Source organism: Idiotropiscis lumnitzeri, chromosome 10 (assembly GCF_059441095.1).
Source record: "Idiotropiscis lumnitzeri isolate Australia: NSW breed Sydney's pygmy pipehorse chromosome 10, RoL_Ilum_1.0, whole genome shotgun sequence".
In the NCBI taxonomy this organism is placed as follows: domain Eukaryota; kingdom Metazoa; phylum Chordata; class Actinopteri; order Syngnathiformes; family Syngnathidae; genus Idiotropiscis; species Idiotropiscis lumnitzeri.
In genome coordinates, this window is record NC_142400.1 from 9,619,431 (window position 1) to 9,645,997 (window position 26,567).

A 26,567-nucleotide genomic window follows, 5' to 3' on the forward strand; every position below is an offset into this window, starting at 1 on the left:
TTTTCAGGGAGGGCGAGTACTCCATTGGTATAATGAGCGTAAGAGGGGATGCTGGCTGGTTGTTTTCATGTCATAGACAACTATTCCATTGGGACGAGTTAACATTTAACATTATGAATCTGATATTTGTGTTTATCTTCATCTCTCTTTCTGTTTGTAAATTAATCCTGGGTTAGTGTGTCTTTGCAACATCTGCGAATGAGTCGAGCAGTATCCTCGTGTGTGTGTGTGTGTGTTAAGCCCCCGGCTGTCCCCATGTGGTTGTTATTTTAGGTCTTATGAAGGAATTCTCAGCCTCCCCCTCCATCTCTCCCCACAAGCAGGGTTACTTTTGGGGGCAGGAGGGGGTGAAAAGGGGGGCTAAAGGCGAGCGCGAAGGTTTGTAATGGGGGAGGGCAGGATGAAAAAGAAAGGCATTTAAGCGTTGTGTTGTGTGTGTGTTTTTTTTTTGGGTCTGGTTTGCTATGTGCGGTAAAGACTAAACCTGCCGAGTCATCACAAGTGGCCTTTCTGTTTCTTTTAGGTTGTGATGATCAACTCCACCAACCTGACCTTCATCCAGAATTTCACCGGAGAACAGGTAAGAGCAGAAGCAGCACGTTCCAGTCGTTCCACAGGCATGCACTTCCAAATGCAAAGTCCTTGCAGTATAAATAAACTAAATTTCCCAGGAACTTTACATCGGATGTTTATCTGTGAGAATTTAGAAAATATACCAAGTTGAACACATTCCTTGTGAATTATTGTTTTTATGTAATTTCAAGTTAGAATTTCCCATGTGTAGTTTTCCAAATTTCCTGAGTAGTGCAAAATAAATTAAACGATGTGACCCTAGAAAATCATGCATTGTACATAATGATCCATCCATCCAATTTCGTTTGGCCTTGTTAGTACCATGACTAATTGGAGCTAATTCCAACTGGCCGTGATCCTGCCTGGACTAGTTGCCATCCAATCACGGCCAAAACAACAAATCGCGCTCACATTCTCGCTTATGAATATTTAAGACATCAAATTTGTTTTTGGAATGGGGTACCTAGACAAAACCTACGCAAACACAGGAGAACATGCAAAGCCCACACATCTCATTTTGAAAACAGTAAAAATTTTTTGATGACGGATCGGCATGGCCGAATCGGTTCTGCCTTATGCTGGGATGGGCGTCCATTTCAACTCAAGTTTGAATGGACAAATGTGGTTCGTTGTCGTGTAATGACCTATTCCCATCCATTCCCCGCCAATGTCCCCATATTAAGACACCCAGATGCGAAATATGTTCATTATTTATAATCCTAAATGCTCTTTCCTTCAGATGGCCTCTTATTTTGGCTACTCAGTGGCCGTAACCGACCTGAACGGAGATGGGTTAGTAGACCATCATATCCGCATGCGTTACATGTGTGTATTGTATTGTCTAAACTCCACCTTGTGCATCCAGGATGGACGATGTTCTCATCGGAGCCCCCCTCTACATGGAGAGGGAGATGGAAAGCAAGCCCAAAGAAGTGGGGAGGGTCTACTTGTATCTGCAGACGGCGCCACTTACCTTTTCCAAACCCGTCGCCCTCACTGGCACGCACACCTTTGGGCGCTTCGGCACGGCCATAGCACCTCTGGGAGACGTCAACAATGACGGATACAACGGTAAGATGGAAGGGTGAAAAAAAAAAAGAGTGTGGGAAAGAAACGATACAAAGTAAATTAAGATGGATGAATTTTATCAGAGTAACACAAACAAATGCGCAAGACAAAATAACAACTCCTCCTCGCATACTTCACAGTCTTTGCCATTTTTGGCTTGAGGCTGATACCGAAGTTGTAGATAACAAAAACTTGATCTTATTATTCTAGCATTATTACATCAATGATACAAAGAATGTTTAATAGCCAATTTCCTGCAAGCGTGTTCATATAAAAAATACTGATTATGTATTTTGTCAAACATATCAAACGGAGCCAGAATTCAGGAGGTGTTTATATAAATCAAATATGACGGGATTAGGGTAAAATTGGCAAGAGACTCACCTACACATGAATTATCAGGGATCGGTGGGCATGCAGTCTCCAAGTGCCCATCTCATGGCGCAGATGTGCTTCTGCAAATGTCAAGTCTCTAGCGCGTGACAAGTGAGTAGCATTTAAAGGGAATGAAAGGGGCCACTTTGATTAGCCATATGGAAAACCGTGACGACTCTCACAGCGGCGCAGCCCTCCCTCTGGCAGGTCTGTGGTTGTCTGTAAAATTAGGAACATTGGCAACGGCGTGCAGGATTTACGTCAGTGGAGACAATAAAGAGTATTAACTTATTTTTGCACCTGTATGACAGTTAAAAATGTTAACATGTTACTGAAAACATTGCATTATGTTGGTTTTCTCATATGCAATAACAATAAAATAATTCAAACTACAAATAAACTGACCAACGTAATTGCTTATTCTCCACTATAGAGAATTAATTGTATAAATCAATCAAGTTTTATTTATTGGGGAACTTTTTATACAATGAAATGCAACACAAAGTACTTTACAGAAATTAAAACAAATAATTTAAATGGCACAAAATCTGCAAAAAAAAAAAAACCCTCCCGCGTCCAAATACGAGCGAACATATTTGTTGAAAAAAGTTTAAAAAAAATAAAAACACATTTATTTAAAGGGGAATTCAACCCCCCAAAAATATTTGCAATATTCTTGTTAAGCCATTTTTTGGGTTGACCTCCCCTTTAATTATATTTTAAATAAAATTGATTATTTGGAGCCACATCAATCTGGAGTCTCTTATAGTGAAACAAGAGGACAATAATTAAAACCATGTGCTCATCACTTTTGGACAAAGTTGGCCTCTCCTCAATGATACTCGCTCACCCGGAGTGCATGCGCTAATTCACATATTATTCCCCTCACGCTTCAAGTCTTTTACTATTTAGGTTTTACTTTGTCTAGATTACACTGAAAAGTCTGCACAAGGTTATATTTAGAATGTCTGTCTTTGTTTAGATAAACACAAAGTCCTCCTTGCAACCTCCAGTCATTGTTTCAGTTTGGAGAGTTCTAAAAGCAGAATGAATGGCTGTTTACAATTTCAGAGTGCTGCGCAGATTTAAATAAGCGCTAAAGGGGTTGTGACCCTCTCCTGTCTGCCAATTTTGGACAAAGGTAAATGTGATGACAGACAGAGCTTTTTTGGCAATTCCTGTACATGCTGGACTATTTGGTCTCTGACGGAGGAAATCCCATCAAAAGCTCAAACGTGAGCGCTCTTCGACCAGCCAGGAAGTCCCGCGATGAAAGGTCGTCTGAGTGAACATGTTTCCGCCCGTGATGTCCACGTTTAAAACCTTGTTGTCGGAGCAAGTTATTAGTTATTTTTAACTCTCCACATGTGCCTGGAGATAGAAATCATCTGGGAGTGAATTTCTCCCCTGGTTCATTTCTCATGTGTGTGTTTGTTTTATCTGCACATTGATTGAACTGACACACGTGTACAGCAGCCTGCAGCTTCAACATCCACGGAATGGAGGCTTTTATAACTAGCGGATGCACATCTGGCCCTTTACGTGTGCGACATCTATCCGAGTGATTTATGTTTTACTTATTAATGGACACCAGTCTCGTAATGTGGACTTCACCCCGTTAAACTATCAGATCAATAGCGAGAGAATCAATAGCAAGGGTCTCACTGGCAGGCGACATAAATCACATCAAGCTGTCGGTCAGGATGTGACAGGCCTCCCAGGGGCTGCAGATGAAGCTCTTAGTGACATGTGTGGACTTTTTCTTTTTTAATCTAATGGGCTCGTGCCCGTGTCTCTGTGATTTCATTATATGGCATGACATCACAATTGTCATGGCGACTTCACAATCTGGGTTGTCACTGACTCATTTTTCGTGCTTGTCAAACTGTTTTAGCGTGCAAAAAAAAAACTAAAAACATACCTGCACCGCCCTATTTTCTCCATCGGCGTTTAATCACTGGCAGATGTCATCACGGTGATTGTACATTCCTCTAAGAAAGCGAACCAGCCACGTTTACACTCATCCTCGCATGTTTTGTTTGGAATCAGCTGTTTAAACCAGTTGAGTGCAGCCGAGTTGACGGTCGATGGAGCCATGTGTTTTTATTTTTAATCATCTCAATTAACTTCCTGTCGCCATCATTCATGCTGACCTCGGTGATGAGTGTGACATCATTGCAGTGCTGTTCTGTGTAAAAAAAAAAAGACTGAAGGGCACCAGAAGTACTTTACTGTACTTTCTCCTAATTGCTTCGCCTCTACTTAGGAGGTGCCTTTGATTACATCTGTGCAAATGTTGCTTCTTTTCCGATAAATGGTGCCTACTTGGGTTGTGTTGGTTTGACAATGCAACGAAAAAGTTCTCACTGAGATCCACAGTTTACATTGAGACATCACCGATAGGTCACTCAGGTTACAGTAGTATCACACCATAAGGGTAACAAGGCCCATGAGATGTCAGAAGTGGGATTCGAACCCACGCCTCCAGTCGAGACTGCGACCTGAACGCAGCGCCTTAGACCGCTCGGCCATCCTGACACCTGCTGGTGTTGATTTTACACATTCTTTGGTTGGTTCATTCGTTCAGTGATTTAGTGGTGGTTCCTCCTTTGTTGTGTTATAATTTTTGGGTGGGAGGTTGGTTTCTCAGTTCCTTCGTTTGTTCAGTTCTCTGCATTTCATTGGTAGAATACAGAAAAGCAAATGGACAGCCAGTTGCATGACACCATAAAGGTAACTAGGGCAAAGCGATGTCAGAAGTGGGAGTCGAACCCACGCCTCCAGGGGAGACTGCGACCTGAACGCAGCGCCTTCGACCGCTCAGTCTTCCTGACAACCGCAGGATGGACACCACACATTCTTTGGTTGGTTCATTCATTCAGTGGTTTAGTTCAGATTGGTTGCTCCTTCCAAATGTTATTTTTTTTGGGTGGGAGATTGGTTGCTCAGTTGCTTCATTTGTTCAATTCTTGGTTTGTATTTCCATTGGTAGAACACAGATAAGTAAAGGGAGAGAAACGTGTAAGACACCATGAAGGTAACTAGGCCAAAGAGATGACAGAAGTGGGATTCAAACCCACATCTCCCGGGGAGACTGCGATCTGAACGCAGCGCCTTAGACAACTCGGCCATCCTGACAACTGGTAGGAACGATCTTAAACATTCAGCGGTTGGATCGTTCGTTGATTGTTTTGGAAGGAAGCAGTTCCTTCTTTCAAAGAGATGTCAGAAGTGGGATCTGAACCCATGCCTCCAGAGGACTATCTTCACAGTTTCTTTCAGCCAACGGAATCACCATTCACTCATCAACATTTTTTTAAATATCTTAGTCAGGTGGGCGCTGCACTTAATGTCGAGTTGTTTTGCCTGTAAGAGACTTTCACATGATTTGTAGGCTTTCTTTTTTTTGGAACATGCTGTTGTTTTTAGAGTACTACATGCAAACAGCAACTCAGCTCTGCAGTGTATACTGTACGTACAGTACATTACAGGCACAATACACACATGGATGCACTTATCCACTTTCCTCCAGTCCGCTTCATGTGGAACTACTTGTTTAGACTAACTTAGGCCAAGGGGGTCCAGAGACAAACAGGATGTCTTGAGGTGTTTATGCACTACAAGTACGAGTCACTGTGCTGTGTAGGTTCATGCAAATATGCGCCAAAACTGATTGCATATAATGATCAGACTTTTTCGAAGAGGGCAGGTGCGTGTATATACTGGTTATAGATATGTGTGTGTGTGTATGTTTTCCCACTGTAAGTGTGGAATCAGTCTGCAGCAGTTTGAGGTAATAATTTGACCTTTTATGGAAATATGCTTACCTTCTGTCCCGCCAAGATTTAGATGAGAAGATCAGTGGGGCTCTTACGTTTATCCTGAAGATATGGAGCCAGAGCCGGGAGACGGTTGTCTAATCTTAAAGACAGAAATGGTTAACCCCACTTTCTGCAAAATTGAAACAATCCATTTTTTTCTCATTCTGCCCGGAGCTTAGATTGTTGTTATGGAGGACCACAGCAATAAAAAAAAAAGGGTTCTGGACGATGGGAAATAAATTGGCGCTTTGGCAGTGGTAAAAAGAAAACAGAACATGATGCGGAAACAACAAGAACTTCCTGGCCGTGCAATGGAAATCTCTTTTTCCAAACTTTATGTAGAGCTAAATAAGTATTGCGTGTTTTCCTGTAGCCATTAGAACTACATCAGCTTACTGGACACTTTCCGTGTGCTGTTTGATAAGATAGTTTCAAAAAAATCATACACTACTATAGTCAAATTTGGCTTCTGGCTTCTTCCCACATTCCCAAAATGTGCATGTTAGATTAATTAAAGACTCTAAAATCCCCATAGATGTATATAATATATATAAATGATTATTAGTCATTATATGCCCTGCTATTGGTCAGCAGCCATTCCAGGGTGAACCCTGCCTCGTAAAGAAATATTTTAGTAATTAAACTTCCACAGCATACAGCGTATGTTTCGATTTGCCCCTCAGTTTGGTTGTTTTCAAAGAGCTAGTACTATATGTTACCGCCATCATCAGGACTGGAGTGGAACACATCACAAATTATAAATTTGGTCGTTCAAATTTTCTACAAGGTTTTTTGTCCAAATGATTAAAACATGAAAATATTGCTATAAAAACACAGAATCAGTGCACCTTTTTAGAAACTTCTCTGTGTCAGTCTTTATGTTGGCCGTCTGCAGTTCCACCAGTGGCCTGCTGGGGGTAACAAAATGAATGTGCAGCAAGTATCTTCATGCTAGCTGTTATTTGCTAAGCTAGCTCTGACATGATCTTGCAGTGTCATTGTAGTTGTTTAACTTTATACCCTACCCACTAAACTCCCAAGTATTTTCAATGAAAAATATAATGTCCTCACTTGTTCTCTTATGTGAGCAATGTTTGTGAAATTAGTGGAGGCAGGACGCCATTTTTCGGACTATATTGACATGGATGCGTTGTGGAAAAGTACTTGCATTTTTTATTCCTATTAAATTCTTATGAGACAGTTGGGATGAGATTTCAATATCCAAGCTGGCTCGAATACTGGGATACCTGCAATGACCTGAATACGTCAGGAAAATAAATAACTAATAGCCAAACCAATGGCAATGATTTGAAAGGATGCTGAAGAGCTTACTGATATTGTCATGGGAGCAGGTAGACGAAGGTCGCTGGAAGAGTTTCCTCCTGCTTTGCTCTCAGAGGGACCCGAACCATGCTGATGTCTCTACCATGTGCATGTGTGTCATCTCTCAGACGTGGCAGTGGGTTGTCCGTTTGGAGGAGAAGATAGCGGAGGACGAGTATTGATCTTTAACGGACACAGAGATGCGACGACGCAGGGCCTGACACTGAGCCAAGAACTGAAAGCGGCCTCCGCCCCTGCCGGCGGCCTTCCTGGTTACGGCTTCACCCTGCGAGGAGGCCAGGACCTGGACCGCAACCAGTACCCGGGTAAAGACACAAGGACGTAGTCCACCTCTACGTGCTGGCTGTGTTTGTGTCATCAAAATTCCTCTTTAAAGTTGTGAATCCTTTACTTTCCTCTTGGTTTCCAGCTGCTCTTATTACATCCTCCTTCCTCTACATTCCTGACCTCCACATTTCATCCGTCCTCCTTTTGCCATGTTCTCCTCTGTTGCCTCCCTCCGCTCGCTCTGCTAAAGTCATCATTTATAAGGATGGCCGCCAAAGAGCAGTGCCGATGAACTGGAGACATTCTTTACTTAGCGTTTATGTAACAATCTACTTAGATCTATCTATCGGTCGATCAGTCGTTCTGTCGGTCTGTCTATCAAACAAGCCATCCACCTATATCATCCCTCCCTCCATCCATCATCTCTTCATCCATCCATCCATAAATCCATCCACCCCACCTTCCACAACCCAGCCGTCAATCCAATAATCCATCCCTCCCTCCACCAGTCTATTTTTACTCCATCCATCATCTATCTCTCCCTCTGCCTCTCTTTGTATCTCGCTTCCCCCCTCCACCCAACCTTTCTCACTCCATCCAACCATTATCCCTTCTTTCCCTTCCTCCACCCTGCCTTACTCCAGCCATCGATCCAGTCTTCAATACCTCCCCCCATGCCTCCTTCCTCACTCTATCATCTTTCCATCAATTCCTCCACTCTACCTTCTTCACTGCAGCCATCCATCCATCCATCCATCCATCCATCCATATCCCTCCACCCAATCCCTTGTTCCTTCTCTCATTCCACCCCCTTTTTCTGATCATTCACCCCACTTTTGTCACTCCATCCATTATTTGTTCAATACATCCTTCCATTTCTTCATATGCAACTAGCTGGCCATTCAAGTTCAACTTTTATCTAATTCTCATCTATTCAACCCTCCCTCGCACCCACTCCCCCTCCCTCTTCCTGATGCATATTCCCAAAAAGGTTTAACCATTAAAACAGAACTTTAATGGAATTACCATTTTTACATGAAGTGCAAACCTCAGCGATTTAATTAAATTGAGATGTTGATTTCCTAAGTGTAAGGCACTTTGTATACACACTGTTTACATCTGGGAGAATACAAGGCTTTTGAAATAAAGCAGGGCGGTTAAGTCACCGTTTTACAAGCTCGTTTTCTCACTAATTTGGAGCCACTCCTTTTCTTTTCTTTACTTGCACCACCCTTTCCCCTTTTTGTGTGCATACGGCCATCGTGATGGCGATTTCTTCATTCTGCGATAGATTGACACGCCTAAATGCACATGTGTTAACAACTCTGGCTTGTGATTTTATTTATTTGCAGTCTAGGGAGTATGTTCCAGCTCCTGGCCAAACTAAGGCCTTGTGTAACTGCTAATTAGAAATCTTGCACTCAGAAACACTGTGCAGTAAATGCAAATACAAGGGTAGCAGGTTGGAACTTTGATGCAGGAGGAAGTTGGGGGGGGGGGGTCTTTGGGTGGCATAATAGTGGTCCGACACCGATGCACGTGTAGCGCCCGGCTTGTGTCGCCTGTCATTAAGGAGTTGGTTGAAGGAAGTGAGCGACACACATATGGTAAGTCATTTGCAGGCCAGTAAAGTCACACTGTTCAAAGGACCCAAAGATGTTTGATCAGCCTTACGAGGGAACTGGGAGGCCTGCGAGTCGCCGTTAATGTTGAGTGTATCTTTGAGCTGCTTTTATCACCAAATGAGCCTTGTGTCGTATAGATTTGTTTTTATTTTTTAAGAAAATAAGGGTGATGGGGAAACATGAGCATAAAGTGGACAATAGTGGTACCCAAATGACCAAAGGGCAAAATTTACTTTACTGTGTCCATCAATGTTGGGAAAGTTCATTTTATACGCAAGCTAGTTCAAAGTTGACTCCTCAAATTTTTTAATGAACTAGTTGAATTCAGAGTTCTTATTTTTTTCTTTAATATGTTGCAGTGAGCTATTTCCCTCAAAATACTGGCATTTCCCCATTGTTGCCACCCATTCATTCCACACTTATAACCAGCTGCAATTTTTACCCTGCAGTCTCAAAATCATGAGGAAAACCTGTTGCTCGTTGCATTTAAAAAAAAATATATAATGAGTAAATTCAAACAAAAACAGGACTGTAGTCTTTAATGTGCAAGCACAAATACAATTTGAGGAAGGAAATTAGCAGTCACTGCAGCTATGTCCTTCTATCTGCCAAACACACTCTATGCAAACTCCCCTTCCTCGTCTTCACGTGACCCAACTGCGATTTCAGAGTGCTCCCAAGTATCAGTTCCCCAACCCCAGCGAAATCCAAAAGGACGAACAAACATGAATTAATAAAAAAAAAAAAACATAGCTGAAAACATCTATCCGTTTCGATGCACCGGCGCACCCCCAGTGTGTAAAAGCCTTTAACTGAAGACACTGAGATGATATTTCATTAAATGTGTTGGGAGGCCTTGCATGGTTTCAGGGCGAGGGTCAGACACTGAATCATGCTCACATTCCCTGTGGATGCCTTTTCGCTGCATCTCAGGGGTGAAAGGTGAGAAATGGACAACATTTACCTGCCAGTCACACAGGCGTGCTGATTTACAGCCAGCCGCGTCAGTATTCATCAATGTGTGTGGTGCCGTGAGGTCGTTACATTTGTCATCAAGTCCAAAATGATTGCAAACTTCCCTCAACTTACGAAAATAGTGCAGATTGGCGAAAATACTCCAGAAATAATATTTGTTTGCTATTCGTTACGGTATAATGTTGCAAATCATATGGAAAACCCATCTCCCAATGCACTTGCGCAAATAAGTCACAGAAAGCTAAAATCTCACACAGACACCCGCGAATGAAGAAATCCCGACCATCTCCTCAGTAACCATCTTCTTTTCCAGCGAGTGCCATTGACCTTTGACCTCGCCTCATCGCTGCCGGTCCCCCGCAGTCGTGTCCCGCCAGTGACAGCTTGACAGTCTGTCTAAACTCTGCGCCAAGGTCGTGTTTTCTTAGCAATAGGTGGACAGAGGCCTTTCTACCAAGAGAGCGCTCCATTAAACATTATGGACCGGCCGAAGAGGATTGACATGGAAGCGAATGTGAACCATTATTTTAATATTAAGCTTCGATTTCACCCTCAAATCAGAGAGTGGTTTTAAGGAAAGATACCTGCTAATTCTAAGGATGGCGGTTCCTGCTTCCAGAATCCCAAAATACAGCCAGAGGGACACAGAAACTTCGGAGCAAGGTGGTTTCCTTCCCTCTCTCACCATCTGGTGAAAGCACACCTTGCTCGCGCCTGATGGCTTTCACAGATTGCAGCCTATTAAAAGCCAAGTACATGAGCCTCTACCCCCTCCCCCGCTTTTCATTGTTCTCCCTCTCACCCGGCCCTTCGTCGTACACCTCCAAGTTCCCCACACAAGCCACATCTCAAGGCCCTTTCTTGTCGCAACCACCCGCCACCCTGGGGGACGAGGGACCTAAATGTTTAATGTCGTGGTTTCAGGCAAAGGCAGAAACAGATGTGACTCTTTCAAATTCAGTTAGTCCCCTTCTTTAAATACATTGGAAGGGACACACACACCACAAAGGACAACGACGTGGGTACAATTAAACTATACGGGCAAGTTTTCTTTATGTCCTTTGGGCTTGGTTGCAAAGTAAAATTGTTTTAAACACCAAAAACGGCAGCTTTTCTGATGTCAGGGCAACATGCACAGTGGCTTCAATTTGCTGCCAAAGCAATCGATCAGGATTCTTTTGCGACTAATCGACTGTTGTCAATGCAGAATTTGGTGGATTTTTCTTCCTTTTGGGATTCGCGCAGATAAGAGCAGTTCGGTATTGCTGTTTGCGCTTTTATAAGCATGAACACAGCCGACAAGCTTCGGGAACAGTTTGCTCTTATTCCCTTTAAATTCAGCTCGTAAAAATCAAATTCACCTAAATCATGTGCCACAACTAAGACCTGCTTCCTGCTGTTCTAAAGTTTTGTCAACTTTTAACCAGCAAAGAATCTGCCCTGCAGCAGCTCGGTTAACCAAATTCCCAAACACACACACTTCTGTATGTTTCAAATATACACAAGCAAATCACAAGGTCACCGTGCCTATCTATGTAATATCCATACATTTGGATTGCAAGTGCCCATATCACTTGACGATCAGAGTATATGGTTTTACCACTTCTAGCCTAAAAATGCCAATTGTAAAATAACAAGTGATTAATTGACTGAAAATAGAACTGTAATAAGTTTCATTTCTTCTTGTGCATTCTGGGGTATTCTTTCTCAGGATCACGATAACTCCGTTTGGCTGTGTCTGGTTTTGTAGGCTTGAATCAATTCCGTACCTCTTTTTACAATTGACAGATTGTTTTAATCAGTGTTTGTGTGTGTATATATATATCGCTCCATGTGTTTGTACGTGTGTGTTTTTCATCAGCATGTGTCCCCATAACCACAAGCATTAAATACCAGCATTTTTCTCAACTGCAAGAGACAATTAAAAGTTCATCCCAAGATCCATGAAAACAGCAGATAGATGCTGACGACGAGGTTGTGTTGCTATTTATGCCAAAATATGAATGCACATTTCAACATTTTTATGGGGTATCTGAATTTAGTCTGGTCTGGGTCATGGGTGGAAAGCGAGAGAGGAGTGATAGCCGCACCTCACACTGTGTCCTTGTGCGTGCATTAAACACAAGGAGTGTGTGTTGATGAAGATTGGATGAGGGTTTCAAATCAATCCCATCTGTGGCCCTCTTTGAATCCCTCTTATTTCTCGTCTCCCCTCTCTTTCTGTATCCATGCAGATTTGATCGTGGGGTCATTTGGCGCCGGAGAAGTGTCTGTATACAGGTAATGCAAGACCTTGCCCTTGGTTCAGTCAAGGCTTACCTCTCCAAAAAAAGTTAATTAAGTTGTGGCACGTGAATGTGTGTGTTTTCGTACAGGGCTCGAGCTGTCGTGTCTGTGGATGCAGCACTGATCCTGACACCCAGAATCTTGAATCCTGATGACAGGCAGTGTCATCTGCCGCTCACCGATGCTATGGTGACCTGGTAAGATCGCTTTGCACATTCACACCGAGAGAGAATTTAGAGTTTTGGAAATATGGGAGGGAGGAAGAATGCCCTGAAAAAACTCGCACCAGCACAGAGAGAGCATACGTATTTATCGTATTTCTTTATATTTTTTTTATTTATATATTGCCATAATTTTTACATGGCAATGACCTTTAGCTACATCACAAGTGTGTTAAGTTATTCCATAAAATGCTTTTTAAATAATCAAGGCTCCTTAACCTCCTTTCTTATTCTTTTAATTCGACCGGAACACTTTGAGGTCGGATGTCCTCCAAGTGGGACAATTCGGACTTCCCAGCGTTCTTAAATGCCACAATATTCCCATACCAAGATTCTGGGATACTGGAAAGCACTCCCGCACTGATAATTACATGGCTGGAACTGTTGATTTACATAAAGATATCATATTGTGCAGAAGTGACAATCAGATTTAATGTTTTGTTGATTTTATAATGAATATATCTCGGCTTTGTTCACGGTTATGAACCGTTCGCAATGCACGTAATTGCACAGCGGCGTAAACGTAGAAAGTCACGCCGCTAAGAAGGCACAACTCAGTCTCCGCCATACTTTCTGGTTTTCATTTGAGTATTTTATATTGCTGGCAAGCACGATGGCCTCACAGTGAGAGACAGCATCGGGCGTGGGTTCAATCCCAGCTCCGGCCATCCTGTGTGGAGTTTGCATGTTCTCCCCGTGCCTGCGTGGGTTTCCTCCGGGTACTCCGGTCATTCCAAAAACATGCATGGCAGGCCGATTGAACACTGTAAATTGCCCTTAGGTATGAGTGTGAGTGCGGACGGTTGTTCGTCTCTGTGTGCCCTGCAATTGGCTGGCAACCAGTTCAGGGTGTCCCCCCGCCTACTGCCCAAAGATAGCTGGGATAGGCTCCAGCACCCCCCGCGATCCTAGTGAGGAGAAGCGGTACAGATGATGGATGGATGGATATTGCTGGCATCGAAATGTTTTTCAGACATGTAATTATAACTATACGACTTTTTTAACATAGATTAGTGTTGAACAATGGATGCTCTGAGTTATGTAAATATTTGAGTGATATTCTAGTAATGTTGCTCCATCGTAAACTGAGTGCACCGTTTTTTTGTTTTTTTTAAAAGCAATCAATGCAATCCAAAATGTTCAGTCTGGATCACATTCCTCCAATGTGTCGTCCTGGAAAAGTACATTGAACACCCTGTGCTGGAAGAAAGGAAAATGAAAAAATATTTTTGTATTATTTTTAGTTCTATGTGCTGGTGATTTAAAACTAAAAGGATAAAAGTCTTAACCAAACATTCCTCTAATGAGATCTGCTGCTGCTGTAATGAATCCCGAATCTGTGGCTGGAATCCTGATGCTTATTGAGAACCACACCGCAGAGTGTAACACAGCATACACAAACGAATATTTCCCCTCTGTTTTGACACCTCTGCCGTCAGCCAGGAGCCAATGCAAAACCAAATTTTATTTCATATAAGCGTGAGGGATTAGATCAATTCGAAACTGTTTAATCCTGATTTCAATATAGTATTTTTCCCCTGGGTCAATTTGAACAGTTGAACGAGGCCCAAGTCGCAAATTCTCCCGCTGCTTCACCTACGGCTGGAAGTGGAACTGTTTAGACAAGAGAAGTGTGCTGGGCTCGCTGCCATCACGGTGCCGCGCCGTGTGAGTGTTGGCGGCGGCCGAGACGGGAACAGAGATTTGAGCCTGATTGACAAAAAGCACTAAACTACGGAGCTGTGTCATAATAATCCTCAGCTAATTCAAATAAACAGACGCAAAGTTGGTTCGGAGGTATGGAACCAGATATGCCATGACACACACACACACACACACACACTCACACCCACGCACGCACACAGGATCAAACAGCAGCACGCAGAATTAAGTGACGCCATAGAGTAGACGCCCACGGGTCAAGGGGTGAATGTTTGCAGTGAGAGCCGGCCCAGTTTTTGTCATAAGTTGTAACAATTGGCAAAACGTATGACACGCAACAATAGAAATCAAAGAGATTTAGTTATTAGCGTTTTCATGAAGTCGAACAAGTGATTTCTCCCAGCCAATCCCAATCTGCAATGAGAAATTCAGTGCAACATTTACGGCTAATTCAGATTTCAAATTTATTTTCGGCATATAAAATAGAAATAAAATAAAATATTTAGTAACTGTAAAGGTTATGTTGTCAAGCAGCATTCTAACACTCATTCAAGTGTAAAAATACAGCAACATCTGTTTTGGTAATCTTGACCTAAATGGTAATATAAATGCAGCAGGACTGAAAAGATGCATTAGCATATGTACAAAAAAAACGTCGGAAATTTGATTTTTTTTCATTATCATGGCAACTTCAAAACAAAAGTTTAAATCACTGATAATTGCACCATTCATTCTTGATATTTATTAATAAATACATTCTGAAATTAATATGAGATTGTAATGCGGTTGATATTTTTTTCCCCTTTTTTTATTCAGAAACTGATCCCCCTTCCTCCTTTTTCTTCCAATATGCAAACAATGCATTCCACTTGATTGTTTTTCTTTTGTAAATTTTTCCAAAATAGATCCAATCAATTGTTGTTGTTTTATATTCCGCATTTTTTTATGCTTCCAGCCAGACATCCTGTGGTGTCTATGTTACTCACACTGTTCTTCTAAAAACAAAGCACATGGAGCCCAGTCAATGAATGTTAGTCACAGTATCTAAAAAAAAAATAAATGGCTTGTCTAATGCTTTACAGAAGAAGATAGGCCATGGGTGATGCATTGAGGATGAAGCTGTGGTGTAAAATGTCTTAAATGTTCTCACACATTAAATGTAACGTTGACGGGAATACAGTGAACGTGTTAAATAATAACAATGTGTTTGGTGGTAAAGCGCACATGTATTTTTGGGAACAATTCCATATAGTGTGTAGTCATGACCAAGACGTTGCTGCATGCCCGTATGTATAACATGCCGTGCACACGTTGCATATTACTAAAATCACACTGCAGCACACCGACCTTGATACCTACAATATAAAACACATGCAACACTCACAATACCACCTGGAGAAGTCCAAATAACTGTGGGAGGTGTTTTCTTTTTTTTTTTCAAGGCTTGTGATTTACGACAGAAATAAACGCATCAACATGATGCACGTTTATTATGTACGGGAAAGCCAACTCATTATTCCTGAGTTTGGAGCCAAATCAGGCTAGCTCAATTATGTACATTGAAGTCATTAGAGTTGTTGAAGTGGAACCAAACAAACTGTGCCTCATGTTGCGTGGTTTTAGTTCAGGGATGCCCACGCTTCCTTCGATTATGGGATATTAGGAACCGCTAATGTGGGGCTCCCTTTACTATTTCCTTGATTTAAAGTGGTGATAACACACATGCACGTATATTGATAAAGTCATACATAGAGGAAATGCTCAAACAGTTACCCGTGCTCCCATGTCTGTTCGTCTAAAGAAACGATCCCTGAGGAATTCACTACAAGAAATAAATTACCTGGATTAAATCCGTTAGCTTGTCCACGTTGAACGCCAGACGCAACATTAACTCTGCATCGCTTATCTTGCAGCCTGAAGATGGATGTTTGTGCAGAAGTGAGTGGAGTGGGCATCCCCACCTCTGTGGGTAAGTAAGCACATTTTCTTACATTCAGATCTCGATACTGTGTATGGAATGAAATTATTGTGTAAGTACTGTGCGTACACAGACTTTGCATTTCAACACCAGTGAACATAGTTAGGTCAGATACATTTGCATTTACCTTTTGGGATTGTAGACAAGCGCCCATGTGCAGTATAAAAAAAACGATGCATCTTCATTTTCGTCCCAAGGCACGTCTAGTTTACCGTGGAATTTAGCAGTCCGTGTTGCACCTCGCTGGGTATTGATGGAGTTGTCGCACCCGTGGCACACCTGAGCATTTGATGACAGACTGTGCTCAGCATAAAAACTTCATTTTCGTGGTTGAGAAAGTAGTTTAGCTTGTTAGTGAATTTTTTAACCATGTTACAACGCTGTAGGCATCTATTGCACGCCCGACACATTTGGCAATTTGGTAAGCAAAATAGACTGGATTTTAGACTACCTAAAAGCAGGTCTAAATTCTGGCGCAGGTGGTGTAACGAAATTTGGGTGGATTTGATCGAGGCACAAGCAGACAGATTCAGCAAGGGACAATCCAAACATGTTTTTGACTTGAACTATTAAATCCTTTCCGTCCATCCATCTCTATTACACCCTCCTCAGACCTGAAAGCAGAGCTTCATTTGGATTGGTTGAAAGGTGCCCGTGGAGGTGTGAAGCGAGTCCTTTTCTTGGATAACCATCAGCCTCATCTCACTGGACTCCTAACCCTGGGCCACGGACATCCACAGTCTTGCCTCAGCTACACCATTTACCTGAGAGTGAGCAGACCACGCTACAGAAGCGCACACGCATAGACCACCAGTTTTGACTATATGCCCGTTTCTTTCTTCACAGGAGGAAGATGAGTTCCGCGACAAGTTGACTCCTATCTCATTGGCTCTGAACTACAGCTTGGCTCCTCCCACTCACGGCCAGATGCTCCCTCCCATCCTCAACTACTACAGCAGCTCCTTCCTGCAAGAGCATGTAAGTATCAAGTAGTGCAACTTAATACACACAAATAGGCTTGTCCTTATTTGGGTTGCCGTTGAATTTAAGTTTCACAAAACAAGAGGGGTAACAAACTCAGAGATGGCTCACAAGACTTCTTAGCCTCCAAATAAAGTCATAGTTTGCATGCCAGACCAGAAATATTTAATGCAACTCTAAGCTTCCGTAATTCTCCTCCAAACAAATGAATTAGTGGTTAGCACTATGGTTTTGAGTTCGGCTTGCAGGGTTTTAACCTCGGCTCAGGCAATCCTCGATGTTCTCACCATGCTTGCGTGGGATTATTCCTGATATACGACTTCTTCCCACATTCCTAAAAAATAAATAAAAAAATACTACATGGTCTTTAGGTGTGATTTGTTTTTTTTGTTTGTCTATATGTGCCTTGCGAATGGCTGGCAACATACTCCGAAAGTCAACTGAGATAACTCCAGCTCACTTGTGACTCATAACTGGCAACCATCCTATTGTATTGGACATTTAGAAAATAAAATAAAATCATCGGAAGGGCTTGCTCCACCCCGCACTATATATAGTTTGATATGATACAAATCTTTTATTGGAATCTGTTAGAAATTTGCACAGGTGTACCTAATGAAGTGTCCATTCACTGCATGTGTCTGCAAGTACACAAACACGTATCTCTGCTATGTCTGGTGGGATGATATCCAGTGCAGTTTAAATATTCCCTCATAACGATACTCTTCTTCCTCTCAGGCCTACATTCTCCTGGACTGCGGTGATGACAATATTTGCATCCCGGACCTTCAGCTCACTGCCAGCATGTAAGACCTCAACCAAATTATGTGAAACTTGACAGAAAGACACACAGCCAAGACCAAAAAAAAAATCTGTTATTCCTCAAACAATGAGAAAAGGTTGACATCAGAGTTGCACAATGTAGTTCAGACTGTGTGTGTGTGTGCGCGTGCGTGTGTGTGTGTGGGAGTGAACCAGCCTTCTTCTCTGTAGTGCTTCCAGATGCACGCCATCTCCATGGCAACGTTACACAAACATCCTGTCACCCACGACTTACTGACACATGCATGCAAACAAGCTGAGGTCAAGGACATTTGATTCCACAAATGCATCACTCTGAAAAGACTTGGGTCAAAAATAACACCATTTGGGTCAAAAAGGGACTGACCTGCTACTCGGGTCAGTTTGACCCACCTAACATTCCAACAATTCTTTGGGTTAACAACCCAAAGTTTCAGATAGTTTTCGCAAAACATCATAGAAAGTAGGGTCAAATTGACCCAAGTAGGGGCTCAGTCCCCTTTTTTTTTTTCTTTTTTTTTCCAACCCAACTTTTTTTCGAGCGTTGGATAGTGCATGAGTCATATTAAAAGTGGGCTAAACGTACATGGGCATTTTTAATCATGTATATATATTTTTTTCCACCCCAGGATTAAAATGAAATAAAATCAAATAAATACATTTCTTTCTTCAATACAGTAAAAGATGTACCAGTATGCATTTAAGCATCATTGTGTGAAATCTTAAAGTATGTTTCAGATTAAATGCAAGAAGTAATTAAGGCTACAATTTTCTACAGCCGAACAGAGATCTCAATTTTGCAAAAATTGCTTCCATTTTGAATCACACAATTCTTTTCAATTATGGACATGGCCTTATCGAGTATTGACTTCATACCTGACTAAAAGATGAAATCGCCCAACCAGGGACCACTCTGAACTGGTGATTGGAGATGACAGTTTGGTTATGTTGACCATCACGGCGGCGAACCGAGGAGAGGGAGCCTACGAGACGGAGCTACATGTACTGATCCCATCCGAGGCAGATTACATTGGCGTGGAGAGAAGAGTTGAGGTGAAATAAATCACACACATGCTACGCAAGAACACTCACACTAAATCAAAGATCCTGCTGCTGCCCAGGCGCATAAATTCTGAAAATAGAAGCCTCACATTGAAGCAATTGGCCCGTCGTGCATAAAACATGAAGTGTGCATGCAGTTACGTCACTTCCTGTTGTGTTGGTTTGGGCTGATTACGGCGACACTATCAGCTGTTTACGCGTCGCTGGCAAAAGCCCAGAAGACTTTCTTTTACGGTGCCCAACCTGCATTAGCGGCCCCCTAGAAATCGACAGGGTCAACTGCTGTGTGTATTTACTTGTGTGCGTGCGTGTGTGTGTGCGTCTACACTAATGAGAGTGTAATGGAGCTGCATGATGGATGGGGTTGTTACTGTCAGAGCATTCATCACTTCTCCTCTACTTCCCTCCTACTCCCTTTTTGATGCAGAGTGAGTGAGGTTTTTTTGGTGTGGATCATAGTTTGGGTTTTGTGTGTGTGTATTCATAAGAGCGAGAGAACGAGGTTTTTAGATTTGTGTGAGAATTTTGGGTGTTAGTGAGATTTATTTGTGTATGACAGTTTACTTTTGGTCTGGGTGAAAAGATTTGAATGAATGTGAGGTCATTTCTGTATTTTAGGGATATTTGTCAATTTATGGGTGTGAGTAAATGTTTTTTTTATTGTATGCGAGAGTTTATTTTTTTATATTTGTGAGAATTTTTTTTTGTGTATGGGAGTTTTTTGGCGCAAGCAAAAGTATGAGGTGAATGAGGAATTTCTTTCAGGTTAGTGTGTGAATATTTTTTTTTTCTCTTTTTTGCATGCCAGAGTTTTTGGTGCATGTAAGCACCTCATACCCTTTTGACCATTCAACTAAATCACTCAACTCCCTTTTTGTGTTTTTTTTTTTCCCCTTTTTCCACATGTGTGCACCTCAACCCCTTTCTCCAGTCTCTGGCTCAGCTGAACTGCGAATACAAGATGGTGAATGACTCCAGGCTTGTAGTGTGTGACCTGGGCAATCCCATGGTGGCCCAAACTGAGGTGAGCGAAAACACACCTCAAATCCATCAAGCACTTTTCCCTCCAACATCTTTTGTCACTTCACCTCCTAAAAGTCGACGCTACATCTCCTCCGCTTCAACGCTAACTGATTGATTGTTTCCAATGGTTACCGATCATCTCCTTGACCCTCATTCCATTCCACACAATTTTGTTTGCCTTGACTGCGCTCACACGCCAAGTGAGGGTGTTGCATACGTGATAGTTTGGGTGTATGCAATGAGGATCCACTTACCTCTTGAATGACTGACGCATGCAGGGAACCGAGGCTTTGTGAAGTAACAAGTCGTCATTTCCTGCAATGAATATATGGAGCATATGTCACATGAGCGTGTGTGTGTGTGTGTGGGGGGGGGGGGGTGTGTCTCAGGGTGTAGGATCTTAGTGAAGGTGTCAAGGCGATGTGACACCCAGCAATGTTCTAAATCAATTATGTGGTCATGTTACACCGCATGGGGAAGAAAGAGAGTATAACGAGGTATGCAAAAGGTGTGTGTTCGTGTGTGTGTGGGGGGGGTCTCATCTGCCCAGATGAGAGTTATTAACTCTCCCCTGTCCCTCGCTGGATGCTCAGGAATCCACCGGCTTGTTCCGAACATACTTGCATGCACCCCCAGGCACATGCTGGTTATATCAGGCCTATAAAGAGTTGTCATCATTGGAGTTCAATCATTCCTTCTGCTTTATGTCACAGATGTAGCACGTACACGAGAAGGGTAATAAGAAGTCTGAATTAGGATGATGGAACGCAAATGGAATTACCAAAATGTAGACCTTTTCATTAAAATTCAAATGCAAACTTGCAGCTCCTGTATTTGATTTCATTAGATTGTGCAAGGGTACAATGTCTACAGAGTGATTGTGAGGTGGTAAGTCAGCATAATTTTGAGACGTTTCGTGAAACATGTTTTGGGTGTCCGGATACTAGGATGGGCCACGCTCTCATATTACATATCTGTTTCACCAGATTTTCAAATCAGGCACATCAACTCTGCTGAAAATGTACTGCATAAGTTTTGAGAATTGTGTCTCTGAAAAATGCCTGGAAAGATGACTCCATTTTGATTGGATTCAAACTATTAGAAGTTTTTTTTAATTAAAATATAATTCATATTTGGTGGTTTTACATTCATCCTTAGATATTATTTAAGTAAATATCTGTTACAAGCTTCACCAAAAAATAGTAGTTGAAAAAAAATTAATAATCACAATTAATTATAGATTTTTTTTTTTTGCGATTACTTACAAAAATTGTAATCACTTGATAGCACTAATAAATATATATATATATATATATATATATATATATATTTATATATATATGGAATGGCATCACCATAACTACGAACATAACATGACTTGGGGATGTGACGCCAGACAACCGAAACAATGAACCAACAGAGACAAAAAAAAAAAGCCGGTTTAAATATAAGCAAAGTGAAAAGTCGACAAGGGAACACCTGGACTAGACGAGTGGCAAAGGGGGGCTGAGCTGATGAGAATAGGTGCAAACATAACCAGCTCGAACGAGCAAGACAGAATTCGGGGGTGGGGGGAGAGAACACAGGGTAAACGTGACAAAAAGTGAAATAAAACTAAATCCAATTAAAACCAAATCAACAAAAACACAGATAATGACAACAACATTTATTAATTATTTTTCAATTTTTATTTACTCCTAAGCCAATACGTTGAAATTTGTCTTTATGTGAAACTGGTTGGGGAACACTCTACTATGCTAAAAAAAAACTCGACTTTCATCTCATTAGCATCCACAACAAAATATCCTTTGTCATCAACTTCTAGTTCAGTACATTAAATGTCAACCTACAGTAACACTGACCAATTATTTATGACTTCATTTTGAGGAATTTTGAGCCGACTTCGCAACTATGTAGAAAATCTACAGGGTTGCGCTTTCTCTTCTGCATTCATAATGTTTTGAAATGCAGGAGAAAATGTCTGCGAGGATAACGGATATGATCTGTCAGCGGTTGTCTACTTATCATTTTCATTTTCAACATCCTTCTGGAAGTGACAGATTTATGGTCTCATTATTGGTGAGGTTTTTTTCATTTGTTGTTTTTTCAGTCTGCTTCACAATGTCGTTTCTCTCAATCAGCATTTTAACAAAATACGGATAGACTGGAAACGACCTAATGCTCGCTTTGATGTGGATAAGATGCGTCTGGAGCCTTACACTGACTGGCATGACAACCACGTTTTACAGTCCCAAGCAAAAATCGGGCGTTAAAGTGAACAATGCGTAACTTTAAAGCACTTAAAATGAGCTGTATTTTTATTTATTTCTTTATTTTTTTTAAGTCGCTCCATGCTGACAACATATGCTCCGCTCCGAGGAATAAATCGGGAACAGTGAAGATTTAACAGCCGCTTTTAAGATCGGATATCTGTGACGTCTTCGCTTTGACCGACCCGTACCCGTTTGCCCTCTTCGGATCTTCTGCGCCTGGTTCTTCTCCTCCGGCCTCACTAATGCGTTCCATATAGACGGCCTCAAATCTCCGCGCCCCCATGGGGCTTGCGTCTTTTAGTCTGCTTGCTGTCATTTTCACAAGCGTATGTCAGGCCTGATGTCCAGTGCAGGGCTTACGTGCACTGTTGTGTAGTTTCGAAATGAGCTCTCGCTTGCATGTGTTTTAGGTTTTAGGGCGATTCACAAGCATCTTAGTATGCGTCTTGTCAACACAACAAACTGGATTTTCTTCTCACATATTAAGAGAAGAATGCCCGATTTAATTGGGCCTTTCCTGTTTCATTAATGAACACTGGGGTATCATGTGGCTTTCAAATGGACACATGGAACTTCTTTATTCTCTCTCAAACTGATTTTTTTTTTTTTTTTATTATTATTACTCTACGCTCCACAGCTGTCTGTCGGTTTGCGGTTTGCAGTCCAAAGGCTTGAAGATGCCGGACCAAAGATTAGCTTTGAGCTACAGATCCACAGGTGAGGCGCCCACCATGATTGATTGCCTTCACATACGCACTTAAACACATTTGATAATGAGCGAGGAGATGTTTGGCGGATTTTGCAGACTAAGAAAGATTTGTGTGTGCATGCGATGTGTGTGGCTTTTGGTTTGGCAAATGTCATCATTTATGACATGCGTACTGTTGACTATGGGATTAGGCCCCATGACATACAATTTTGCGTTAGTTAAACACGGCGATGGAATAAAATGATCATCTAAGACATTCCTGTCACTTATATTAGGTCACAGTTTTGTGTTTTTATTTTTGTAACACTCATTGTGAGCATTCTCCCACCCCCATCGCAGCTCCAACAAAGACAACCCTGATAGCAACCCAGTCAGCCTGAATCTGGCCATCGTTGCCAAAGCTCAGATTGATTTACGAGGGTGAGTCCTTGCATTTTCCTCGCTCTGACATATGAACATAAAATGCGTTTTGGTGCTCTGAGCCTTTTTTTTTTTTGCTGTGTCTACAGTGTAGTGTGCATGATTATTGAAAAAAAAATACATCTGCTGTAATCATGTGCACATGGGTTAATTGTAAGCCCTCGGGATGTACACCGATACGCGTACAAACATGCAAACTCTGGAAACGCGTGACTTTTTTGCTCTCATCAGTTGAAATGGAAAAACAGAATAATAATAAGTGTTGTCAGCTGCCATCGAGCATCCGTTTAAAGTTCTGTGAGTGTACAGCGGATTGGCTGGTTACGAAAGGATGCCACGCTTTTGTTTATATATATATTATAGATATGGAAGATATATATATTTTTTTTATTATTTGTTTTTTTTATATTGATCCAGATTGAGCAGAATTCAAAACTCAAACATTGAACTCGTAAAATTCTATTTAACATGTGCTCAGCTGTTTATATCTCTGTCAAAGATTGTTCAGTCAGGTTGTAATTTGTTGTATTTAGGTGAGATCTGAATATCTTAGCAAGAGCTAATGTTTCATGTGGATCCAGAATGAATTCTGATTTAAAAAAAAAAAGAGCCAAATGTAAACATTTCAGGTTCTAGTTTGACTTTGTAGGTGACAAATGTTTAAGCCCTGGCAAAGGGCTGCACATTCCAACTGGTCTTGTTTTTTCTCTCCATGAATGATCTCCCGTTCCCAAAAAAAGTGTATTTAAATGTTACCTGCTCTGACTATAGTTTAGCTTCACTCTATGCCGCATGTGACAGTGCGACAAAACTCTGGCTCCAGTTCACAGCAATTACATGACTATGGTGCTCCATTAAAAAAATAAAACAAGCCCAAGAAAAGCCACACGATGGAAAGACAAAGACACAATTGAGCGCTGAAAATCTTCCAGGAATCTTTTAAAAAAATAACCTGGAGCCAATATTACGCACCACTGGGCAAACCTAATTGAATGTAATTGTGCTTTCTTAATGAACTCTGTCTCCTTCACTGAGTCCTGTGTGTCCTCGCCTCCACAGGGTGTCTCATCCCTCTCAGGTGGTTTTGCCGTTTCCACGCTGGGAGCCCAAAGAGAAGCCTGTCAAGGAAGATGACGTGGGTCCACAGGTGACGCACATCTACGAGGTAAACGCAACAGGAGTGGAACTTAACAAAATGTCATCCATAAACATTATTTGAGGTGTAATTATTGCTGTGAGGGCAGGTCTGGCGCAGGGAGGCAATGTTGATGATTTTTCATTATCGAGAGCAAAAACAAGGTCAAAATGAGGTACAGGCCACAGATAAAAAGAGGGAAGATGGCAGACAAACTGGCGACAGTTTACAACGAGTGTGCGTGTGCGTGCGTGCGCGGCCATGTGCTGTACTGATGTCTTCGGATTTTAAGGGGGCCACTGCTTCATTGAACGAGAGCGCTAGAGTGTCTGGCCTTTCCTGCAGCTGATAATGATTTTCATTGGCGGTACTTTTCCCACTTGGCAGCTGCTTCTACTTAAAGAGGACAGTTTTTTTTTTTTTTTTTTGCTCCTTGAGACAGAATTCCTGCCCCGCAGCACCAGGATCATGTCCTGTTTGGATGACTTACCTCACTGTTAATGACCGTGTGTGTCTATGTGAGAATGTGTGAGTGAGTGGAAAGGTGGCTTTGTTGAATTGATGGTTCATTTAAGCTCTCAATTCATTCCTCTGCGTCCGGATGCCAAACACGGTTCGAAGCTGTAGATTTGTCTTGTCTCTGTCTTCAATGTGAAGGCCTATTAGTGTTGCAGTGAGCAGCCAAAAACCCAGGTGGCCCGTGTCATCACGCCACAGTTATGATAACCCAATTATAGCATATAGTCACTTGAGGCCCACAGCAATAAAACGACTAACTTCTCGACCACTTCTAACGTCTCCAGCTCCATAACTCGGGTCCCAGTAGTATTGGGGAGGCCGAGGTTGAGGTTGGCTGGCCTTCCCGCTTCCGTGACGAGAACCTGCTGTATGCAATGGAGATTACAACTGATGGGCCAATAAGATGTCGGACGAATAGCAGCCTCAACCCACTTGGACTGCAGGTAAGACTAAAGTTTGCGTAGAAGACAAGCACTACATAAAGAAATTATGAAAATCATTCACAATATTGTGTATATTATATTGTCCCAATGTGGTTTTGAAAACACACACACAGCAGTGCTTTAAGATTTCATATCATCATTTCCCATTAAAATGAAAACGACTGCTTAGGACAATGGCCTCACAGTGCAGAGGTTGTGGGTTTGATTCCGACTCCGGCCTTTCCGTGTGGAGTTTGCGTGTTCTCCCTGTGCCTCCTCCCACATTCCAAAGACATGCTTGGTTGGTTAATTGAACACACTAATTTGTCTCTGGGTGTGTTTGGTTGGCAACCAGTTCAGGGTGTACTCGAAGACAGCTGCGATCGGCTCCAGCAACGCCGTGACCCTCGTGAAGCGGTTCAGATAATAGATGGGTCAACATTATGGAGGATAAATGCCCCTAACTACTGACAAAACATGCATACAATCAAGCCACCAAGCACTTCTATAAAAAGCTTATCCATCTATCTATTCCTGCAGGACTTTAACCCGCTTGTTCACGAAAAAAAAAAAAAAAAAACACCCGTTGTTCTTTCGGCTTCCCGTCTTCTTTGCCAGCTGGCTCAAAGGAAGATTTTGCTTATTAGCCGAAACTACAGCTTGAGTATTTTCCAATGCGTGATGATAGCATCTGCAGCGTAATTTGGAATGAAAATGTGACACAATTGTTTTTGCATGCGAAGAACAATGGGACATTGAGCTCAAGAACCAGAACGGGTACAGTACAGCGCTAATGTCGGGATGAGGGTTGTCGGCAAGCATGTTGTCATATTGATGGGTTTTTTTTCTATCTTATGTTGGGGTTTTTCTCAGTGCCAGGCTGAGGATGGTGACCCAGTTTGAGAGTCAACATTTTTTTTTTTCTCTCTATAAAATGAATCACCATATTTGACTATTTTCAATAATGCACATATAATGTTGAGATAAAATAAACAACCCGACTGAGATTTGCGTGTGGATGTATTTT

At 42.0% G+C, this 26,567-nt stretch overlaps 1 protein-coding gene and 1 non-coding gene across 2 annotated transcripts in view; one reads left to right on the forward strand and one right to left on the reverse strand.

Moving 5' to 3' along the window:
- Positions 1 to 26,567, forward strand: part of itga8 (integrin, alpha 8) — a 47,299-nt gene that overhangs the window by 16,622 nt on the left and 4,110 nt on the right. Inside the window, exons 10-25 of the mRNA XM_088307022.1 lie at positions 524 to 580; positions 1,313 to 1,365; positions 1,439 to 1,644; positions 7,289 to 7,486; positions 12,283 to 12,328; positions 12,424 to 12,531; positions 16,131 to 16,186; positions 16,808 to 16,965; positions 17,042 to 17,173; positions 17,915 to 17,982; positions 18,883 to 19,030; positions 19,971 to 20,063; positions 22,973 to 23,052; positions 23,384 to 23,464; positions 24,524 to 24,629; positions 25,403 to 25,561. Coding sequence (XP_088163148.1) covers positions 524 to 580; positions 1,313 to 1,365; positions 1,439 to 1,644; positions 7,289 to 7,486; positions 12,283 to 12,328; positions 12,424 to 12,531; positions 16,131 to 16,186; positions 16,808 to 16,965; positions 17,042 to 17,173; positions 17,915 to 17,982; positions 18,883 to 19,030; positions 19,971 to 20,063; positions 22,973 to 23,052; positions 23,384 to 23,464; positions 24,524 to 24,629; positions 25,403 to 25,561 — 1,749 coding nt within the window. The remainder of the gene's footprint in view (positions 1 to 523; positions 581 to 1,312; positions 1,366 to 1,438; positions 1,645 to 7,288; positions 7,487 to 12,282; positions 12,329 to 12,423; positions 12,532 to 16,130; positions 16,187 to 16,807; positions 16,966 to 17,041; positions 17,174 to 17,914; positions 17,983 to 18,882; positions 19,031 to 19,970; positions 20,064 to 22,972; positions 23,053 to 23,383; positions 23,465 to 24,523; positions 24,630 to 25,402; positions 25,562 to 26,567) is intronic.
- Positions 4,472 to 4,554, reverse strand: trnal-cag (transfer RNA leucine (anticodon CAG)). Its single transcript has one exon. It is a non-coding gene; the product is annotated as a tRNA-Leu (tRNA).